Source organism: Saccostrea echinata, unplaced genomic scaffold, assembly GCF_033153115.1.
Source record: "Saccostrea echinata isolate AGI-Se365-2 ecotype Australia unplaced genomic scaffold, CSIRO_AGI_Sech_v1 ptg000056l, whole genome shotgun sequence".
Taxonomy (NCBI): Eukaryota; Metazoa; Mollusca; class Bivalvia; order Ostreida; family Ostreidae; genus Saccostrea; species Saccostrea echinata.
In genome coordinates, this window is record NW_026889805.1 from 4,876,973 (window position 1) to 4,892,024 (window position 15,052).

At 34.7% G+C, this 15,052-nt stretch overlaps 1 protein-coding gene across 2 annotated transcripts; it reads right to left on the reverse strand.

Annotated features, from left to right (window-relative positions):
• Positions 1-89: 89 nt before the first annotated feature.
• LOC133172886 (protein FRG1 homolog) lies at positions 90-13,652 on the reverse strand. 2 transcript variants are annotated; one of them, XM_061307721.1, is made up of 8 exons: positions 13,588-13,652; positions 8,324-8,424; positions 2,099-2,224; positions 1,722-1,891; positions 1,348-1,452; positions 1,058-1,149; positions 778-888; positions 90-445 (listed from the first exon to the last, which is right to left on the reverse strand). In XM_061307721.1, the coding sequence occupies exons 1-8, from the start codon at positions 13,650-13,652 to the stop codon at positions 409-411; spliced, it is 807 nt and encodes a 268-aa protein (XP_061163705.1). In that variant the 3' UTR covers positions 90-408. The 2 variants fall into 2 exon arrangements, with proteins under 2 accessions (XP_061163705.1, XP_061163706.1); XM_061307722.1 differs by lacking the exons at positions 8,324-8,424; positions 13,588-13,652 and adding an exon at positions 8,273-8,315 and having other exon boundaries at positions 96-445.
• Between the last annotated feature and the right edge of the window lie 1,400 nt (positions 13,653-15,052).

Here is a 15,052-nt window from a genome sequence, read left to right on the forward strand (position 1 = left end):
TGAACCCCGTTAGTTGAAAACAAAATAATTAAAACTTGTAAAAGCGTATTTTCTACATTTAATGACATTGTAAAATACATGAGTATGTACATATGTATGATTTTTTTAATATAATGATTCAAGATGAAGGAACAAATATTAAATAATATCTTAAATTAATCCCTCACATTAAACTATATATCATCTTTAATAAAATTGGACTCAGAAAAATGAACCAAAATTAGGCCATTCAATGAGCACAGAAACTTCTCTTGATATGATTGATCTTAAAATCCAGTTTTAAAATCACAGGAATAAAAAAAAAATGAAGGATATTATGTTTTCATTGTAAGATGTTAAAGTTTGATCCAATGTCTTTTAGAGAGCAATCTCACATTTTCTGCATCAAAGCAAACAGGCATGCTGGACTTATTTGCAATAACGATCAGCCTTCATTTTTTCTCTCCTGAAATTTAAAAATTTTGTCGATAAGAAATACCTGAAAATTTGTTCACTTATCTTTCAGATTACTACAGAAAACTTACTTATTATTGGTCAAAATTTGAAAATCATCTACAGTAGATTACTTATTCAGCTTCTGTAATTCTCTTTACTTTACATGGTAGTGCTTTATTTTCCAAAACCCTTTCCAGTACTATAATGCTTTCAGCCTTTCACACAGTGTGGATAAGATTGTTAGAATCTGACTTGATTCGTTATGGTCTTCTCTATTTAAAATGCAGCAAATCAAAAATAATGTGCATGCCCTACTATGATTCTTCAGGGATATCAGCTTACCTGTTAAGCAGTGTTTCGTGAAAGTTCCCCTCTTTTTTAGCCTTTTTCAGAGAGGACACATCCTCCTTACTCACTTTTAACCTCCTGTCTTGAAAGCTCTGGAATTTTTTCCTGTAAAGAGATTAAATATAACTACATACATGTACTTCTGTTTTTGATAACCAGACTGTTTTTAGGGAAAGGACATTCTGAAGTTTTAAGAATTTGTGTCCAGTCCTTTTAACATCTAAACAATAAAATATGTTCAAACCATATTTTTTTTCTACAAGTCTAATCTTACACATAATTAATTTCTGCTTCTTTGACTTTGCCTCTTTCTTCTTTTGGAATATTGGCCATGGGATCAACTTCTAAGGATAAATTTAATCTGATCTGAAAATAATTCAAAATTGATAAAAACAAGTGTCCCAGATCATAGTTCTTATTAAGCGCTAGGTGGAGTTATCTCCCTCATTTTTATATGTGATTTTGTCAGATTCTCTCTCTTTTTTTTTTTTTTTAATCATCATTATGTACTGTTATACAGTTAAGAATTCAAAATAAATAGTTCTCATTCTAAACAAACTATACCTTAATCATCTCTTGTTCCCCAGCCTTAGAACTAAGACAGACAATTTCATCATCTCTGTTCGCAGACAAAAACTTTCCATTACTTCCATTCAGAGCCATCTTCCCCTGTTTCATAATAAGATTTTTTTTTAAATTTCTGACTGAATAAAAAAATAATAAATCCTTATATATTAATTTAAGTTATCCATACAAATCTTGATGCTAATGTGCCAATTTAATTTAATTTAAGGAAACATTTCTAGAAATTTTAGACAGGGCTTTTCCTAATTCAAAGATTAAAGATGACTGCACAATGTAACATTCATGTTAAAAGACCGGGGTCTTAATAATATCCATATACATTTTAATTTAACATCTCAATAAGAAATATTCACTTCTTGAAAAACTGGTTCCCATTGTTCGCGTTCTCCGATGGCTTCTGCTTTCCCTGTGACATCACCATCGGGATCCACAGTCAGGTACTTCCCGTATCCAGACTTGAGAGCCAGTTTTGTGTCGGAGACTTGTACAGCTGTCAGTATTTCCTCTGCTTCTGGTCCATCACCTGTAGGAAGGGTATAAACATGTTAATGTAGAGGACCATTTCCTCATACACGGGAAACTCATTCCTGAAAACAGCAGTGCTTAAAAAGTTATTTTCAATTACGAAGACATAATAGCCTGCATTCCAGGAAACAAATTGAGATCTTAAACTAATATAAGTTACTAGGTTTATTATAATAATCTCAGTCTCCTTACTTGTAAAATTTACCTTGATCTCTTGCTGGTCCAAGTCTGAATGTGCCATTATCAACAGCAGAAACATACCGACTATCACCTATCTCGATTGCAACATTCCCAGTGATATCTTCAAACTTCTTGGCTACCCACCATCCACCTATAAACAATCAAATAAGCTGATCAGACCTAGTATTTGCTATACATTTTCTTGATTGTTACTACATATATTTTAAAATTTCTTCACACTTCTGTACACTTTGGTGCTTCATGATTTTTTCAAGCTTTTTATGTTGTTCCTTGTTGATACAAGACGTTAATAAGACAATTAATTCAATGCAATTTTATCTACCCAGTGAGAAATTTTGGAGATCATCATTGTATATCAAATATTCCATATTCAAATTGTGTGCATCGATTGTATTAATGATTCATTTTGTGCATTAATTAATAAAGCCATTACAGGACCTGTCCATCACTGTTAATCTATTTTATTGATGTAATGATTTTCATGACTGTGAAAGTAATTATTTTTTAAGTCACATGGTAAGAGGAATTGATTTTGGGAATTGGGAGCAATACTGAAAACCAGTGACTGAACACTTTTCATTTCTATTTATTCAGTAAGTGAATAATATCGATGAAAGATGGTAGAGCAAAACTCGTTTAGTATGAACACGGATATAGCGAATTCATGGATAAAGCGAAGTTTTTAAAGGTCCCTGGCAAAATTCTTAACAATTCTTTGTAAAACTTTACAACTCTGATATACTGTAACAAATTTACAGATATATTGAACTGATTTTGAGTCGCATAGAGGTTAAAAATAATGAAATTTACATATTTTATTACGAATTTTCAAAGATCTCAAAATCTGATATATTGAACTGACTTTATTTTCAGTAAGTATTTGTATATAAAATTCAATTCATAATAAAATCTTAGTTATCAAAGGTATGTTTTGTAATAATTGCTACCCTAACATATATTCGGTAGTAATACTTGAAGGAAAATGTGCATATTGCGAATTCGCTTTATATAGTTTTAGGAATTCGTTATACAGATATAACGAATTACGGATATAGCGAATTAAATTCACAGGTCCCCAGGACTTCGCTATAACCGAGTTTTACTGTAGCAGGAAGGATAATATTCGTAATGAGCAGTTTTCCTTGGTCTTTAACAAGGACAAGCAAACAAACATCATTTCCAAAAAAAGGCTGCAGTCCATATAATGACATGCCATCCATTACTACTGGAATTGAAGGTATGAGGAAATTGCTTTCAAGCCAGATTCACAAGGAAATAGACCCTGATTGAGTTGCCTGCAGTCTACCTAACAAGCTCTAAGATGAGATTACTCCAATGTTTCAGGTTCTCTTCGAGGCATCTCTCAAAGGCATCTATAATAGCAGAGTGGATGACAGCAAATGTAGTATCAATTTACAAAAAAAGGGGAAAGAATAAAGCAGAAAACTATCCTCCTGTCGCCCTGTCAGTGACATGCAAGATGCTGGAGCATATCAATATCATGCGAGATCATGTGACACTTGGAATATAATAACAAACTCCATGATTTCCAGCATGGATTCAGTGAGGAAAGTTCCTGTGAAAGACAGCTAATACTGTAGATTCCTTATTTTTCGCAAGTACTTATTATCATGAAATGGCTCTTTCACGTCAAATCGCGATAACAATAATTCGCGAGTGGACGGTTGATCAAGGGATTTTACATAGATTTCAGCACCATAAAAATAAAAGCGAGAAATTTTATTTCGCGAGTGGTGCTTCTCACATAATTACGCGATAATTAATTCCTCACGTATATTTAGGAATCTACAGTACTATCTTCTAGGACTTAGCTCACAATACTGACTAAAAATGCCAGACCGGTGTCATCTTACTAGACTTTTCAAAAGGCCTTTGACAAGATTCCTCACAAGTGTCTCCTGTACAGTTGGACCACTATGGGATTAGGCAAAGTCATCTGCAATGGATCAAAGACTTCCTTGTAAGTTAGACCCAACAAGTGTTACTGGAGTTGTTGCATCATCTACAGCTCCAGTCAGGAGTCCCCCAGGGTAGTGTGCTTAGACCTTTACTGTTCCTCTTGTTTATCAATGACTTACCAGACTATCCTCAGAGGAGAGCAAGATTGTTTGAAGATTATTATGCCCTCTATATATAGGCAAAAGTGGCTTACATAAATTTTACATGAAATTCACAATTTGCATGAGAAAGAGACGAAAAACAAGACGTGTGAAATTTATGTGAAAACTTCAAGCCATTTTGACTTTCATATGAATTTTACATGAAGAGCATATCGCATAAAAATCATGCAAAGAAAACTTCACAGTTCTGAAAAAAATTATGTGGATATCATACAAATTTATTCACATAATATTTGCATGAAAAAATATTTATATAATTTTTACATGATTTTCACATAATTTTCAAATAAAAAGATAATCACATGAATATCATGTAAGCCACTTTTCCCTCTGCTAGGATATCAGAAAGGAGGAGGAGGATGCCATCAAGCTTCAAGAAGACCTAGAAACAGCAGTGGGAGGGAAAGTGATTGAGTACCAGCCCAAGAAATGTCAAGTTTTATATGTCACCAACAGGAGGAAGTGTGTAGAATATCCTTACAACATCCAAGGACATACCTCAAAGTGATGGAATCTGCCAAGTTGTACCTTTGGGTTAATAAACTCAACATAATCTTTTCTGAAGTGTTATTCCATCAATGCCGATGTAAGAACAAAGCCCTCTGCTACAAAACACTAGTCTGTCTTTTTTAGAATATGTAAGCATCATCTGTGACCAGCATATGGTGGAAAAATCTACATTGGAGATGGTACAGCAGAGAGCTGGCTGAATGGTGCTGAAGACTATCAAACAATCAGCAGTGTCTCCGATATGATCCAGTATCTCAACTGGCCCTCACTGCAGGAGAGCACAGCCCAGACCTCCGATATGATCCAGCATCTCAACTGGCCCTTAACTGCAGGAGAGCATAGCCCAGACCTCCGATATGATCCAGCACCTCAACTGGCCCTCACTGCAGGCAGGGATCGACATTAACGGTTGTCCGATTGCCCGGGACAAGTAAATTCTCAGTTTGGGCAAGTGAAATTGTCGACGTACTTGTCCAATCGGGCAATTGAATTTTTTTCATACAAATGTACATATTTATTTAGTTTACATTGATTTATAAGTAAAACAAAAGATTGAACACTTGATTTCCGCAATTGACAATGTTTTTGCATTCATAATTCCTTGCTAGCCTTTCTGGATTATACCATTCATTTAAAAATCAGGTTCGTTATTTTCTTTCGTAGGAAATACTCTCTACGTCTAACAAAATTGTGTTAACTTCTTATTAGGAAATTAGATTATTTATTCACACACAGAATATAAGTACAGTGTAACACGATTTACCCTGATTAAGATAAGATGTTTGTTTCTTAGCAACTATTTTCCTTTAGCGTTGCTTCACAGTTATCTCTGAAAATCACGATTCACAAAAGGATCCTACCAAAAATAATTTTTTAAAATATAAATTATACTAAAAGGAAACGGAGGGTTATTGCTGCATGGCAGTATGTGTTAAGAGGTTGAATTTACAAGTACAGTGGTATACATTTATGTACTAATGCAGCATCGAAATTTTTTTCAGGTTGCTCAACTTGCCAAATTGACAGTAGTGTATTTGGTCACATTTTTTATATCATAATATTTACAGTAATAATTAATTTTCTTCTTAAGTTCTTTCTTAATTTTGGGCAAACAAGTTTTGCATTCAGACAGGTCAAAGTTTGAGATCACTTGCCCGAGGGGCAAGTGAATCTAAAAGTTAATGTATATCCCTGGCAGGAGAGCACAGACCAGACCTCCGATATGATCCAGCATCTCAACTGGCCCTCACTGCAGGAAAGCACAGCCCTGACCTCCGATATGATCCAGCATCTCAACTGGCCCTCACTGCAGGAGAGCACAGACCAGACCTCCGATATGATCCAGCATCTCAACTGGCCCTCACTGCAGGAAAGCACAGCCCTGACCTCCGATATGATCCAGCATCTCAACTGGCCCTCACTGCAGGAGAGCACAGACCAGACCTCCGATATGATCCAGCATCTCAACTGGCCCTCACTGCAGGAAAGCACAGACCAGACCTCTGATATGATCCAGCATCTCAACTGGCCCTCACTGCAGGAGAGCACAGACCAGATCAAGGCTATTATGATATACTGGATTGTGTATCAGTTGATTGGCATTCCACTTATTCTCCTGATACAAACCATCCCTCAAAGACGGAACATCACCTTTCTTTTAATGTTGGAGATAGACATTAACAGTTGCCCAAGGCAAGTAAATTCTCAGTTCAGGCAAGTGAAACTATCAATTTACTGATCTGATTGGGCAAGTGAATTTTTTTGACAGAAACTAAATTACATGTAGTTTGTAAATGAAATAATAAATCATATACTTGCATTTTATTTCAAAAATGCCATTGTTTTTGCATTCAGAATCATTATCTAGAAGTAATTCTTTAATAATCTGCAATATTGTTAGCAAATGTTAATAACATTTCACTGTTCCAATACCATTTTTTGTATTATTGAAATAAAAATAATAATGTTATTCGTTTCTTAGATGGAATCTGGAACTCCTTACTATCAGAAGCTGCCAATGCACCATCCTTAGACAGCTTCATTGCCAGATCCAGTCAACATCCTTAGAGAACCTGGATTTTAAACTTCTAAAATTTTACTGCATCGTAAATATTATTTTATTTTCTGAAGATGACTTCGCACCACACTGTACGAAAAAATATAAGTGGCGAAGTACCTTACCCTAAGAAAAAAAATGGGGAAAATTTCTTTGTTAGCCTTCTGTTGACCTTCACCCTCCCTGTTGTCTTAACATGATTGACCATGTCTGGATCTGTACCAAAAGCACCACCTGAAGTCTTACCATGATTGACCATGTCTGGATCTGTACCAGATGCACCACCTGAGGTCTTACCATGAGCGACCATGTCTGGATCTGTACTAGAAGCACCACCTGAAGTCTTAACATGAGCGACTATGTCTGGATCTGTACTAGAAGCACCACCTGAAGTCTTAACATGAGCGACTATGTCTGGATTTGAACTAGAAGCACCACCTGAAGCCTTACCATGAGCGACCATGTCTGGATCTTCTATACTAGAAGCACCACCTGAGGTCTTATCAAAAGCGACCATGTCTGGATCTGTACTAGAAGCATCACCTGAGGTCTTACCAAAAGCGACCTCATCTGGGTCTGTACTAGAAGCACCACCTGAAGTCTTACCATGAGCGAACATGTCTGGATCTGTACTAGAAGCACCACCTGAAGTCTTACCATGATTGACCATGTCTGGATATGTACCAGATGCACCACCTGAGGTCTTACTATGAGCAACCATGTCTGGGTCTGTACTAGAAGCACCACCTAAAGTCTTAACATGAGCGACCATGTCTGGGTCTGTACTAGAAGCACCACCTGAAGTCTTACCATGAGCGACCATGTCTGGATCTGTATTAGAAGCACCACCTGAAGTCTTACCATGAGCGACCATGTCTGGATCTGTACTAGAAGCACCACCTGAAGTCTTACCATGAGCGACCATGTCTGGATCTGTACTAGAAGCACCACCTGAAGTCTTACCATGAGCGACCATGTCTGGATCTGTACTAGAAGCACCACCTGAAGTCTTACCATGAGCGACCATATCTGGATCTGTATTAGAAGCACCACCTGAAGTCTACCATGAGCGACCATGTCTGGATCTGTACTAGAAGCACCACCTGAAGTCTTACCACGAGCGACTATGTCTGGATCTGTATTAGAAGCACCACCTGAAGTCTTACCATGAGCGACCATGTCTGGGTCTGTACTAGAAGCACCACCTGAAGTCTTACCATGAGCGACCATGTCTGGATCTGTACTAGAAGCACCACCTGAGGTCTTACCATGAGCGACCATGTCTGGATCTGTATTAGAAGCACCACCTGAAGTCTTACCATGAGCGACCATGTCTGGATCTGTACTAGAAGCACCACCTGAAGTCTTACAATGAGCGACCATGTCTGGATCTGTACTAGAAGCACCACCTGAAGTCTACCATGAGCGACCATGTCTGGATCTGTACTAGAAGCACCACCTGAAGTCTTACCATGAGCGACCATGTCTGGGTCTGTACTAGAAGCACCACCTGAGGTCTTACCATGAGCGATCATGTCTGGATCTGTACTGGAAGCACCACCTGAGGTCTTGGAGATGTCTTCCATCTCGTCATGCTTTCTCTTCTTTTTATGCTTCTTGTGTCTAAAAAATATATCAATTACTGCCATTGTTTGCTGCAAAAGTACAGTTTAGAATTATATACTTTCATTTAGATCAGAATACAATAACACTGGTAAACCTTAACAGCTCAGGTATCAAAACCTGATGAAAATTTGTTCTTTCAATAAAATCATATTGCACCATAAAGCTCTGAAACACTGAGTATTGTCGGGTCACTATAATTTTTCAGCATTGAAAAGTGTAGTCACACATGTATCAAATTCAAATGAAAAATGACAAAAAGTGTATCCTTTGAAAACCTAGAATAAATACATGTATACACATACCTTAACTTTGTTATCTCAAATACCAGGGATATGTCAGAGTGAGTTGGCAGTCCGAACCATTCATTATTTATGTTTTTTACCCTGTTTATCTTGATTCATCTTATTTATGTTTTTTACCCTGTTTATCTCGATTCATCTGATTCATCAGATAACTTGAAATTTAAGCTGGGTCCCATTGAGATCAAGGTAATGAGGATTGACTGTATTCCTACTTAAAACTTTGATCCCTTATAAAATCCTATTTGGCCCCACTCTACTCCCAGGGAATAATTTAAACAAACTTAAAACTAATTCTGGATATATTTTTAATACCTCCTATTGTGGCCCCATCCTCAGGTCTCTGGGGCCATGCATTAAACAAACATGAATTTACAATATCTAAATAAAGTGCACTATCACGACACATGTACGCCTGTCAAATACTGTTATTGTAAACAGATGAGTGTACATGGAAGAAAAACATGTCAACCTTGGTACAAAGATTTCAATGATTTTTTTTCCATCCCTTATGTTTGTTCTTGTGCATCTCTCATGAAGTAGTTATTAATTAGAACAAAAAAGTATACTAGATATTTCTCACCTGGTTATGTTACAGTTATACAAAAGCCCAATCTGCAGCTTTGTTCACTGAATTTTTTATGAAAGATGAACAGCCTAATAAAACAGCAAAATACTAATATAATAGTTTATTAGACTATAAAAACTGTCATCTGCATAGGACATGGCTCTCCGCAATTTGTTTGTTGACATATAAAAATTAAAATTAAAATATTATATTATACAATATCAAATTCATTTTGATAATTTTCTACCAATGAAATTAATTATGAAAATAATGGCTAGCCATCAAGAACTATTTCAAATTGACAGATGTTATTAAAATGCAAATAAGAGGCCAGATTCCTCTGCCAAATTCCCCCGAGATATAGATAACACCTGCTCAATCAGAGACACTCTAACAGAAATGATTAAGACAGTTTTCTTATTCTCAGTTCATTACTGGTTATCTTTAACTTGACAAACTCTTATCAAAATGCCCCAGTTGCATATTGAAACACCATGACTTACTCCCATGGGACAAGTGGAATTTCTCTTGTTATTGTTAGAAAAAAAAAAATGTTGCATTTAACATGAACATTTACTTAATGTAAAATCTCCACAAATCTTATCTTTCTGAGAAGTATTTAAAGTCCTTTTAGTCAAGGGTCATATCACAAACATGATTTAAGAAGGCTGGGGGGTCAACAAATTAACCATCAGATATAACTTAATTTTTTAGATATGATATCTTAAGCTGTCAACTATCATTTGGCAAACAAAAATTTCATAAATTTTAGTTTTAAAATTTGATCATTTTTGTATATCTTTATATGGAGCTCTTCTTCTAAAGGAGATCAATATAGTCTGAAAATGGCCACAACCACCCAGCCCTCTTAAATGCCATTATTTGTTATGAACATTATAGCATAATGGTAAGCTTGTTAGTCTAAAAGGGAAAATTGATATTCAGGATTTTTATTGCCTGGGTTTGAACCCCATATCTTTTTTTTTTAATTATAGAATGATTTTTGCTGAAAGAATTTTCTGCAGAAAAGTTTTGTTTGTTATAATCTCATGCCTTTCAATGATAAGAACTTCACTCTAAATATTATTGCATTGTAAATTCACAAATTGAATATGACTTCTATACATTTGATGCTATAGGCATTTTGCACACCTTGTTCATCCATCTCCTTTGTGAATATAAGGTTAATGTAAATATTTTTACATCTGTAGGGAATATCTCCCTTAAAACATACTTTTATAAAAAAAAAATTATCTTAATTAAAGGCCACAGTGACCTTAATGTATGGTGCAACTCACCTTTACCTAGATGCATTAACTGACCAAGTTTGATGATTCTAATAGTTTTCTTGTTATGAGTCAGACTGGTCCTATCATCTTCATTAAAGGTCAGAGTATTAGTAACCTAGTTTTAATGTGCAACACACCTTCTACCCAAGATATATCAGCTGACAAAGTCTGATAATTCTAAGCCCCATAGTATTTAAGTCATGAGCCAAAAAAAAAAACAAAAAACAAGAGATGTTTGTGAAACACTTATCCCCCCCCCCCCCCCCCCCAAATAATTGGAATTTTTCTAAATCCAAGGGGCATAACTTTGTCAAAAATTGCTCTATCTTACCCAAAACAGAACTTGACCTAGATATTTTTATGATAAATCTGTATACCAATTTTCATTTCAGTATGTGCAACCTCTGCAAAGAAAATGAACGGAAACTGCAAATAATTGGAAGTTTTCAAAGTCCAAGGGGCATAACTTTGTCAAAAATTGGTCTATCGTACCCAAAACAGAACTTGACCTAGATATTTTTGTGATAAATCTGTATACCAATTTTCATTTCAGTATGTGCAACCTCTGCAAAGAAAATGAACGGAAACTGCAAATAATTGGAAGTTTTCAAAGTCCAAGGGGCATAACTGTGTCAAAAATTGCTTGAACGTAACCAAAACAAAACTTTACGATAAATCTGTATACCAAATTTCATTTCAAATAGCATAATGGTAAGCTTGTTAGTCTAAAAGGGAAAATTGATATTCAGGATTTTTATTGCCTGGGTTTGAACCCCATATATCTTTTTTTTTTAATTATAGAATGATTTTTGCTGAAAGAATTTTCTGCAGAAAAGTTTTGTTTGTTATAATCTCATGCCTTTCAATGATAAGAACTTCACTCTAAATATTATTGCATTGTAAATTCACAAATTGAATATGACTTCTATACATTTGATGCTATAGGCATTTTGCACACCTTGTTCATCCATCTCCTTTGTGAATATAAGGTTAATGTAAATATTTTTACATCTGTAGGGAATATCTCCCTTAAAACATACTTTTATAAAAAAAAAAAATTATCTTAATTAAAGGCCACAGTGACCTTAATGTATGGTGCAACTCACCTTTACCTAGATGCATTAACTGACCAAGTTTGATGATTCTAATAGTTTTCTTGTTATGAGTCAGACTGGTCCTATCATCTTCATTAAAGGTCAAAGTATTAGTAACCTAGTTTTAATGTGCAACACACCTTCTACCCAAGATGTATCAGCTGACAAAGTCTGATAATTCTAAGCCCCATAGTATTTAAGTCATGAGCCGAAAAGAAAAAAAAAACAAGAGATGTTTGTGAAACACTTATCCCCCCCCCCCCCCCCCCCCCAATAATTGGAATTTTTCTAAATCCAAGGGGCATAACTTTGTCAAAAATTGCTCTATCGTACCCAAAACAGAACTTGACCTAGATATTTTTATGATAAATCTGTATATCAATTTTCATTTCAGTATGTGCAACCTCTGCAAAGAAAATGAACGGAAACTGCAAATAATTGGAAGTTTTCAAAGTCCAAGGGGCATAACTGTGTTATAAATTGCTTGAACATAACCAAAACAAAACTTTATGATAAATCTGTATACCAAATTTCATTTTAAATAGCTTTATTAAGATATTTTGAATACCTTATTAATAAAGCTTAATTTATAGCTATTTCAAGCTATATAGCTATTTGTGTTGGACTTGTTCTCCTTTAAATTACATGGTTTATCCAGAGCGTAGCGAGTGAAGCTCACCGGTTGTTGTTTAAATTGTTGCAGGTGTCATAACAGTATTTCACTTGAGGTTCATGTCAAATCATGGCTGACGCAAAATAATTCCTGAATCTTCCCTTCCAATTCGGGCATTTTAACACGAGACTGGAGCTGAATTTTTTTATGAGATGAAAAACAATATGTAAACTTCCTGTATTGACTAGATTCATTATAATTTAGGGCGTGCTGATTTTTCTATAATTTGGGTGCGTTCACAATTCTTCCATTGGTTGATATTGGTGGTGCAATTTACCTTTGGCAAAACATTGGTACCAATGTTTACCATTGGTAACTTTTATTGGTTACCAATTCTGCAGGCCAACCACATTCGTGGCAGAATTACAAACGCAGATTTTTCGTTTATTAGAGTCACCCCCAAGATTTCTACTGGGACCATTTCTGGTAGAGCAAGTGAAGTTTCCTCATATAAATTCCACTTCATATTTAAAAACTATTTAAGGGTGAACATAGTGTTATCTCTACATAGTATTGTACATTTGGTACAAATGAAAACTTATTTGGCAAAAAAATATCACCTGAAGACAAATAAAGTTATGTCCATAAGAATAATTTTCATTTTTTAAACAGTGCAAGAAAGACTTTTTTATTGAATTTGTTATTTCTGAAAAATGGTGAAAAAATAAACATTTGCCGTTGGTAACCATTGATTCCCACCGGTGACCATTAGTAACCGAGTGGTACCATTAGTTACCTTTGGCAACCGTTGGTATAACCTTTGGCTGTTTTGCCCTTGGTTTACCAATATGCAGTTCACAGATTTAAGGCAACCAATTGTACCATTGTTTAACATTGGTGCCAAAGACAACCAATGGCAGAATCGATATTTGTACCAATGCAAAAATTGTGAACGCACCCACTGTATTTGAGTGGGGAGTGATTAGGTCCTGGACTTGATTTTCAAGCACCTGCTCGACTTCGACCGAAACAAACTTGCGTGCCTTGCTGGATGGCTATGTATTTTTTGGTACTAAAATCTTTATAAAGAATTGTTTACAAGATCTGAAAAGGAAACTTCTCAAAAGTTTGTTTTTCAATTAATACCATCTACTCAAAGTTGCGCATTCTTTGGTAAGAATATATAGCAAAATTTAATACTGTTGTGCAACCTTTATGAATAAAACTGCCGACTCCTATGGGTTTATCAAGTAATTATCATTGGTTATTTGAATTTTGACACTGATATAATACATACTTCTTCTCCTTGTGACCCTTTAATTTTAGTTTGCCGCCCTTGACGAAGGTATATGCATCAGCCATAATTCAATCATGGGCGCAGCCATATAGGGATCAGTAATATCCAGAGTGATAACGCACAAATAATTCCGGAAGTGTCTATCGGCACGACGGTCGTGCCGATTATTTTCGTTATTCGCACGACGGTCGTGCTAATTACAGTTCTTATCCGCACGACACAAGAGAGATAACTCTATAGTACATTATATTCACTTTTCACCAAAAATTTAATAGTAAAAGAGATGCACCTAATACACATATGTAGAACTAATATTATTACATTCGGTTAAGTAAAATTTGCTTACGGTGAATTTTCTTCGTGAATCGTCGTGACACAGTATAATAAGAATTAATTTTTTATTCGTCCTTTATATCATCTCTTGAGTACATGTAACGTACTTCAGACGTTATTTTGATTGGAAATATAATATAATATAATATATATATATATATATATATATATATATATATATATATATATATATATATATATATATATATATATATATATATATATATATATATATATATATATATATATATATATATACAGCTATTTATTTTCAATAATTTTCTTTCGTTTTTATGGTGTTTATATTCTCTTTCCATAATTTTCCATTTTTCTGGATGGTCTTAATAATCTCTCTCCCTCTCTCTCTCTCTCTCCTTCCAGTATACTGTAGACGTATTTTTTTTTTATCTTGGGATTAATTGATAACGCTATATGTGAAAATTTATCACAGCGTACAAATTTAAAAATCTTTAAGACATGCAAAGGCAATCAAAAATTCAGATAATTTTATATCCGCGAATCGAACAGAGTTTGTGATTCCGTGGAATTGTGACCCCGTGGAAAAAATAACGTTTACATTACTTCACATAGCTATTATAAAATGATTAAAATATTCTGTCGAATTTCCCCTATTTATTTTATTTTAAAATAAATTTTATGTTAAACAGTACATAAATTAATTTCTAATATATTCATAGAGGATTTTTTTAAAAGTCAATTTATGCATTATTATATACTTTGATAGTGAACATATATAGTTTCATCTAAACGTTTTCTTATGTACGTTGATCAAACTTGTTTGGAGTTTTTCAAATATACAGGAACATTTAAATTCATTCAAAAATTCTTTAGAATTAATATGATACGATCGATATAATCCATGTCCATAAAAGAAAAGACACTGATTTTAATTTCAGAGTAGTAAATATAAATATTAAAAAAAAAAAGCATGGGATAGATTCACATCTAGTCTACTTTATTGCAATACTGAGACCGTGATCTTGATTCCGATATAATAATTCACGAGTACATGTACATGTATAAGGCGCGGATCCAGGAATTTTTACCAAGGGGGGAGGGGGGGGGGGTCCACCCCAGTCAAAAAAATTCAAATCCAGAAATTTCTTGACAC

Coding starts and splice junctions, on each gene's coding strand:
- LOC133172886 (XM_061307721.1), bottom strand. CDS start 13,652: ATGGCTGATGCATATACCTTCGTCAAGGGCGGCAAACTAAAATTAAAG. Junction 1,453..1,721: donor GGGAACCAGTTTTTCAAGAA/GTGAATATTTCT, acceptor ATTATGAAACAG/GGGAAGATGGCTCTGAATGG. Junction 889..1,057: donor GAAGCAGAAATTAATTATGT/GTAAGATTAGAC, acceptor ATCTCTTTACAG/GAAAAAATTCCAGAGCTTTC.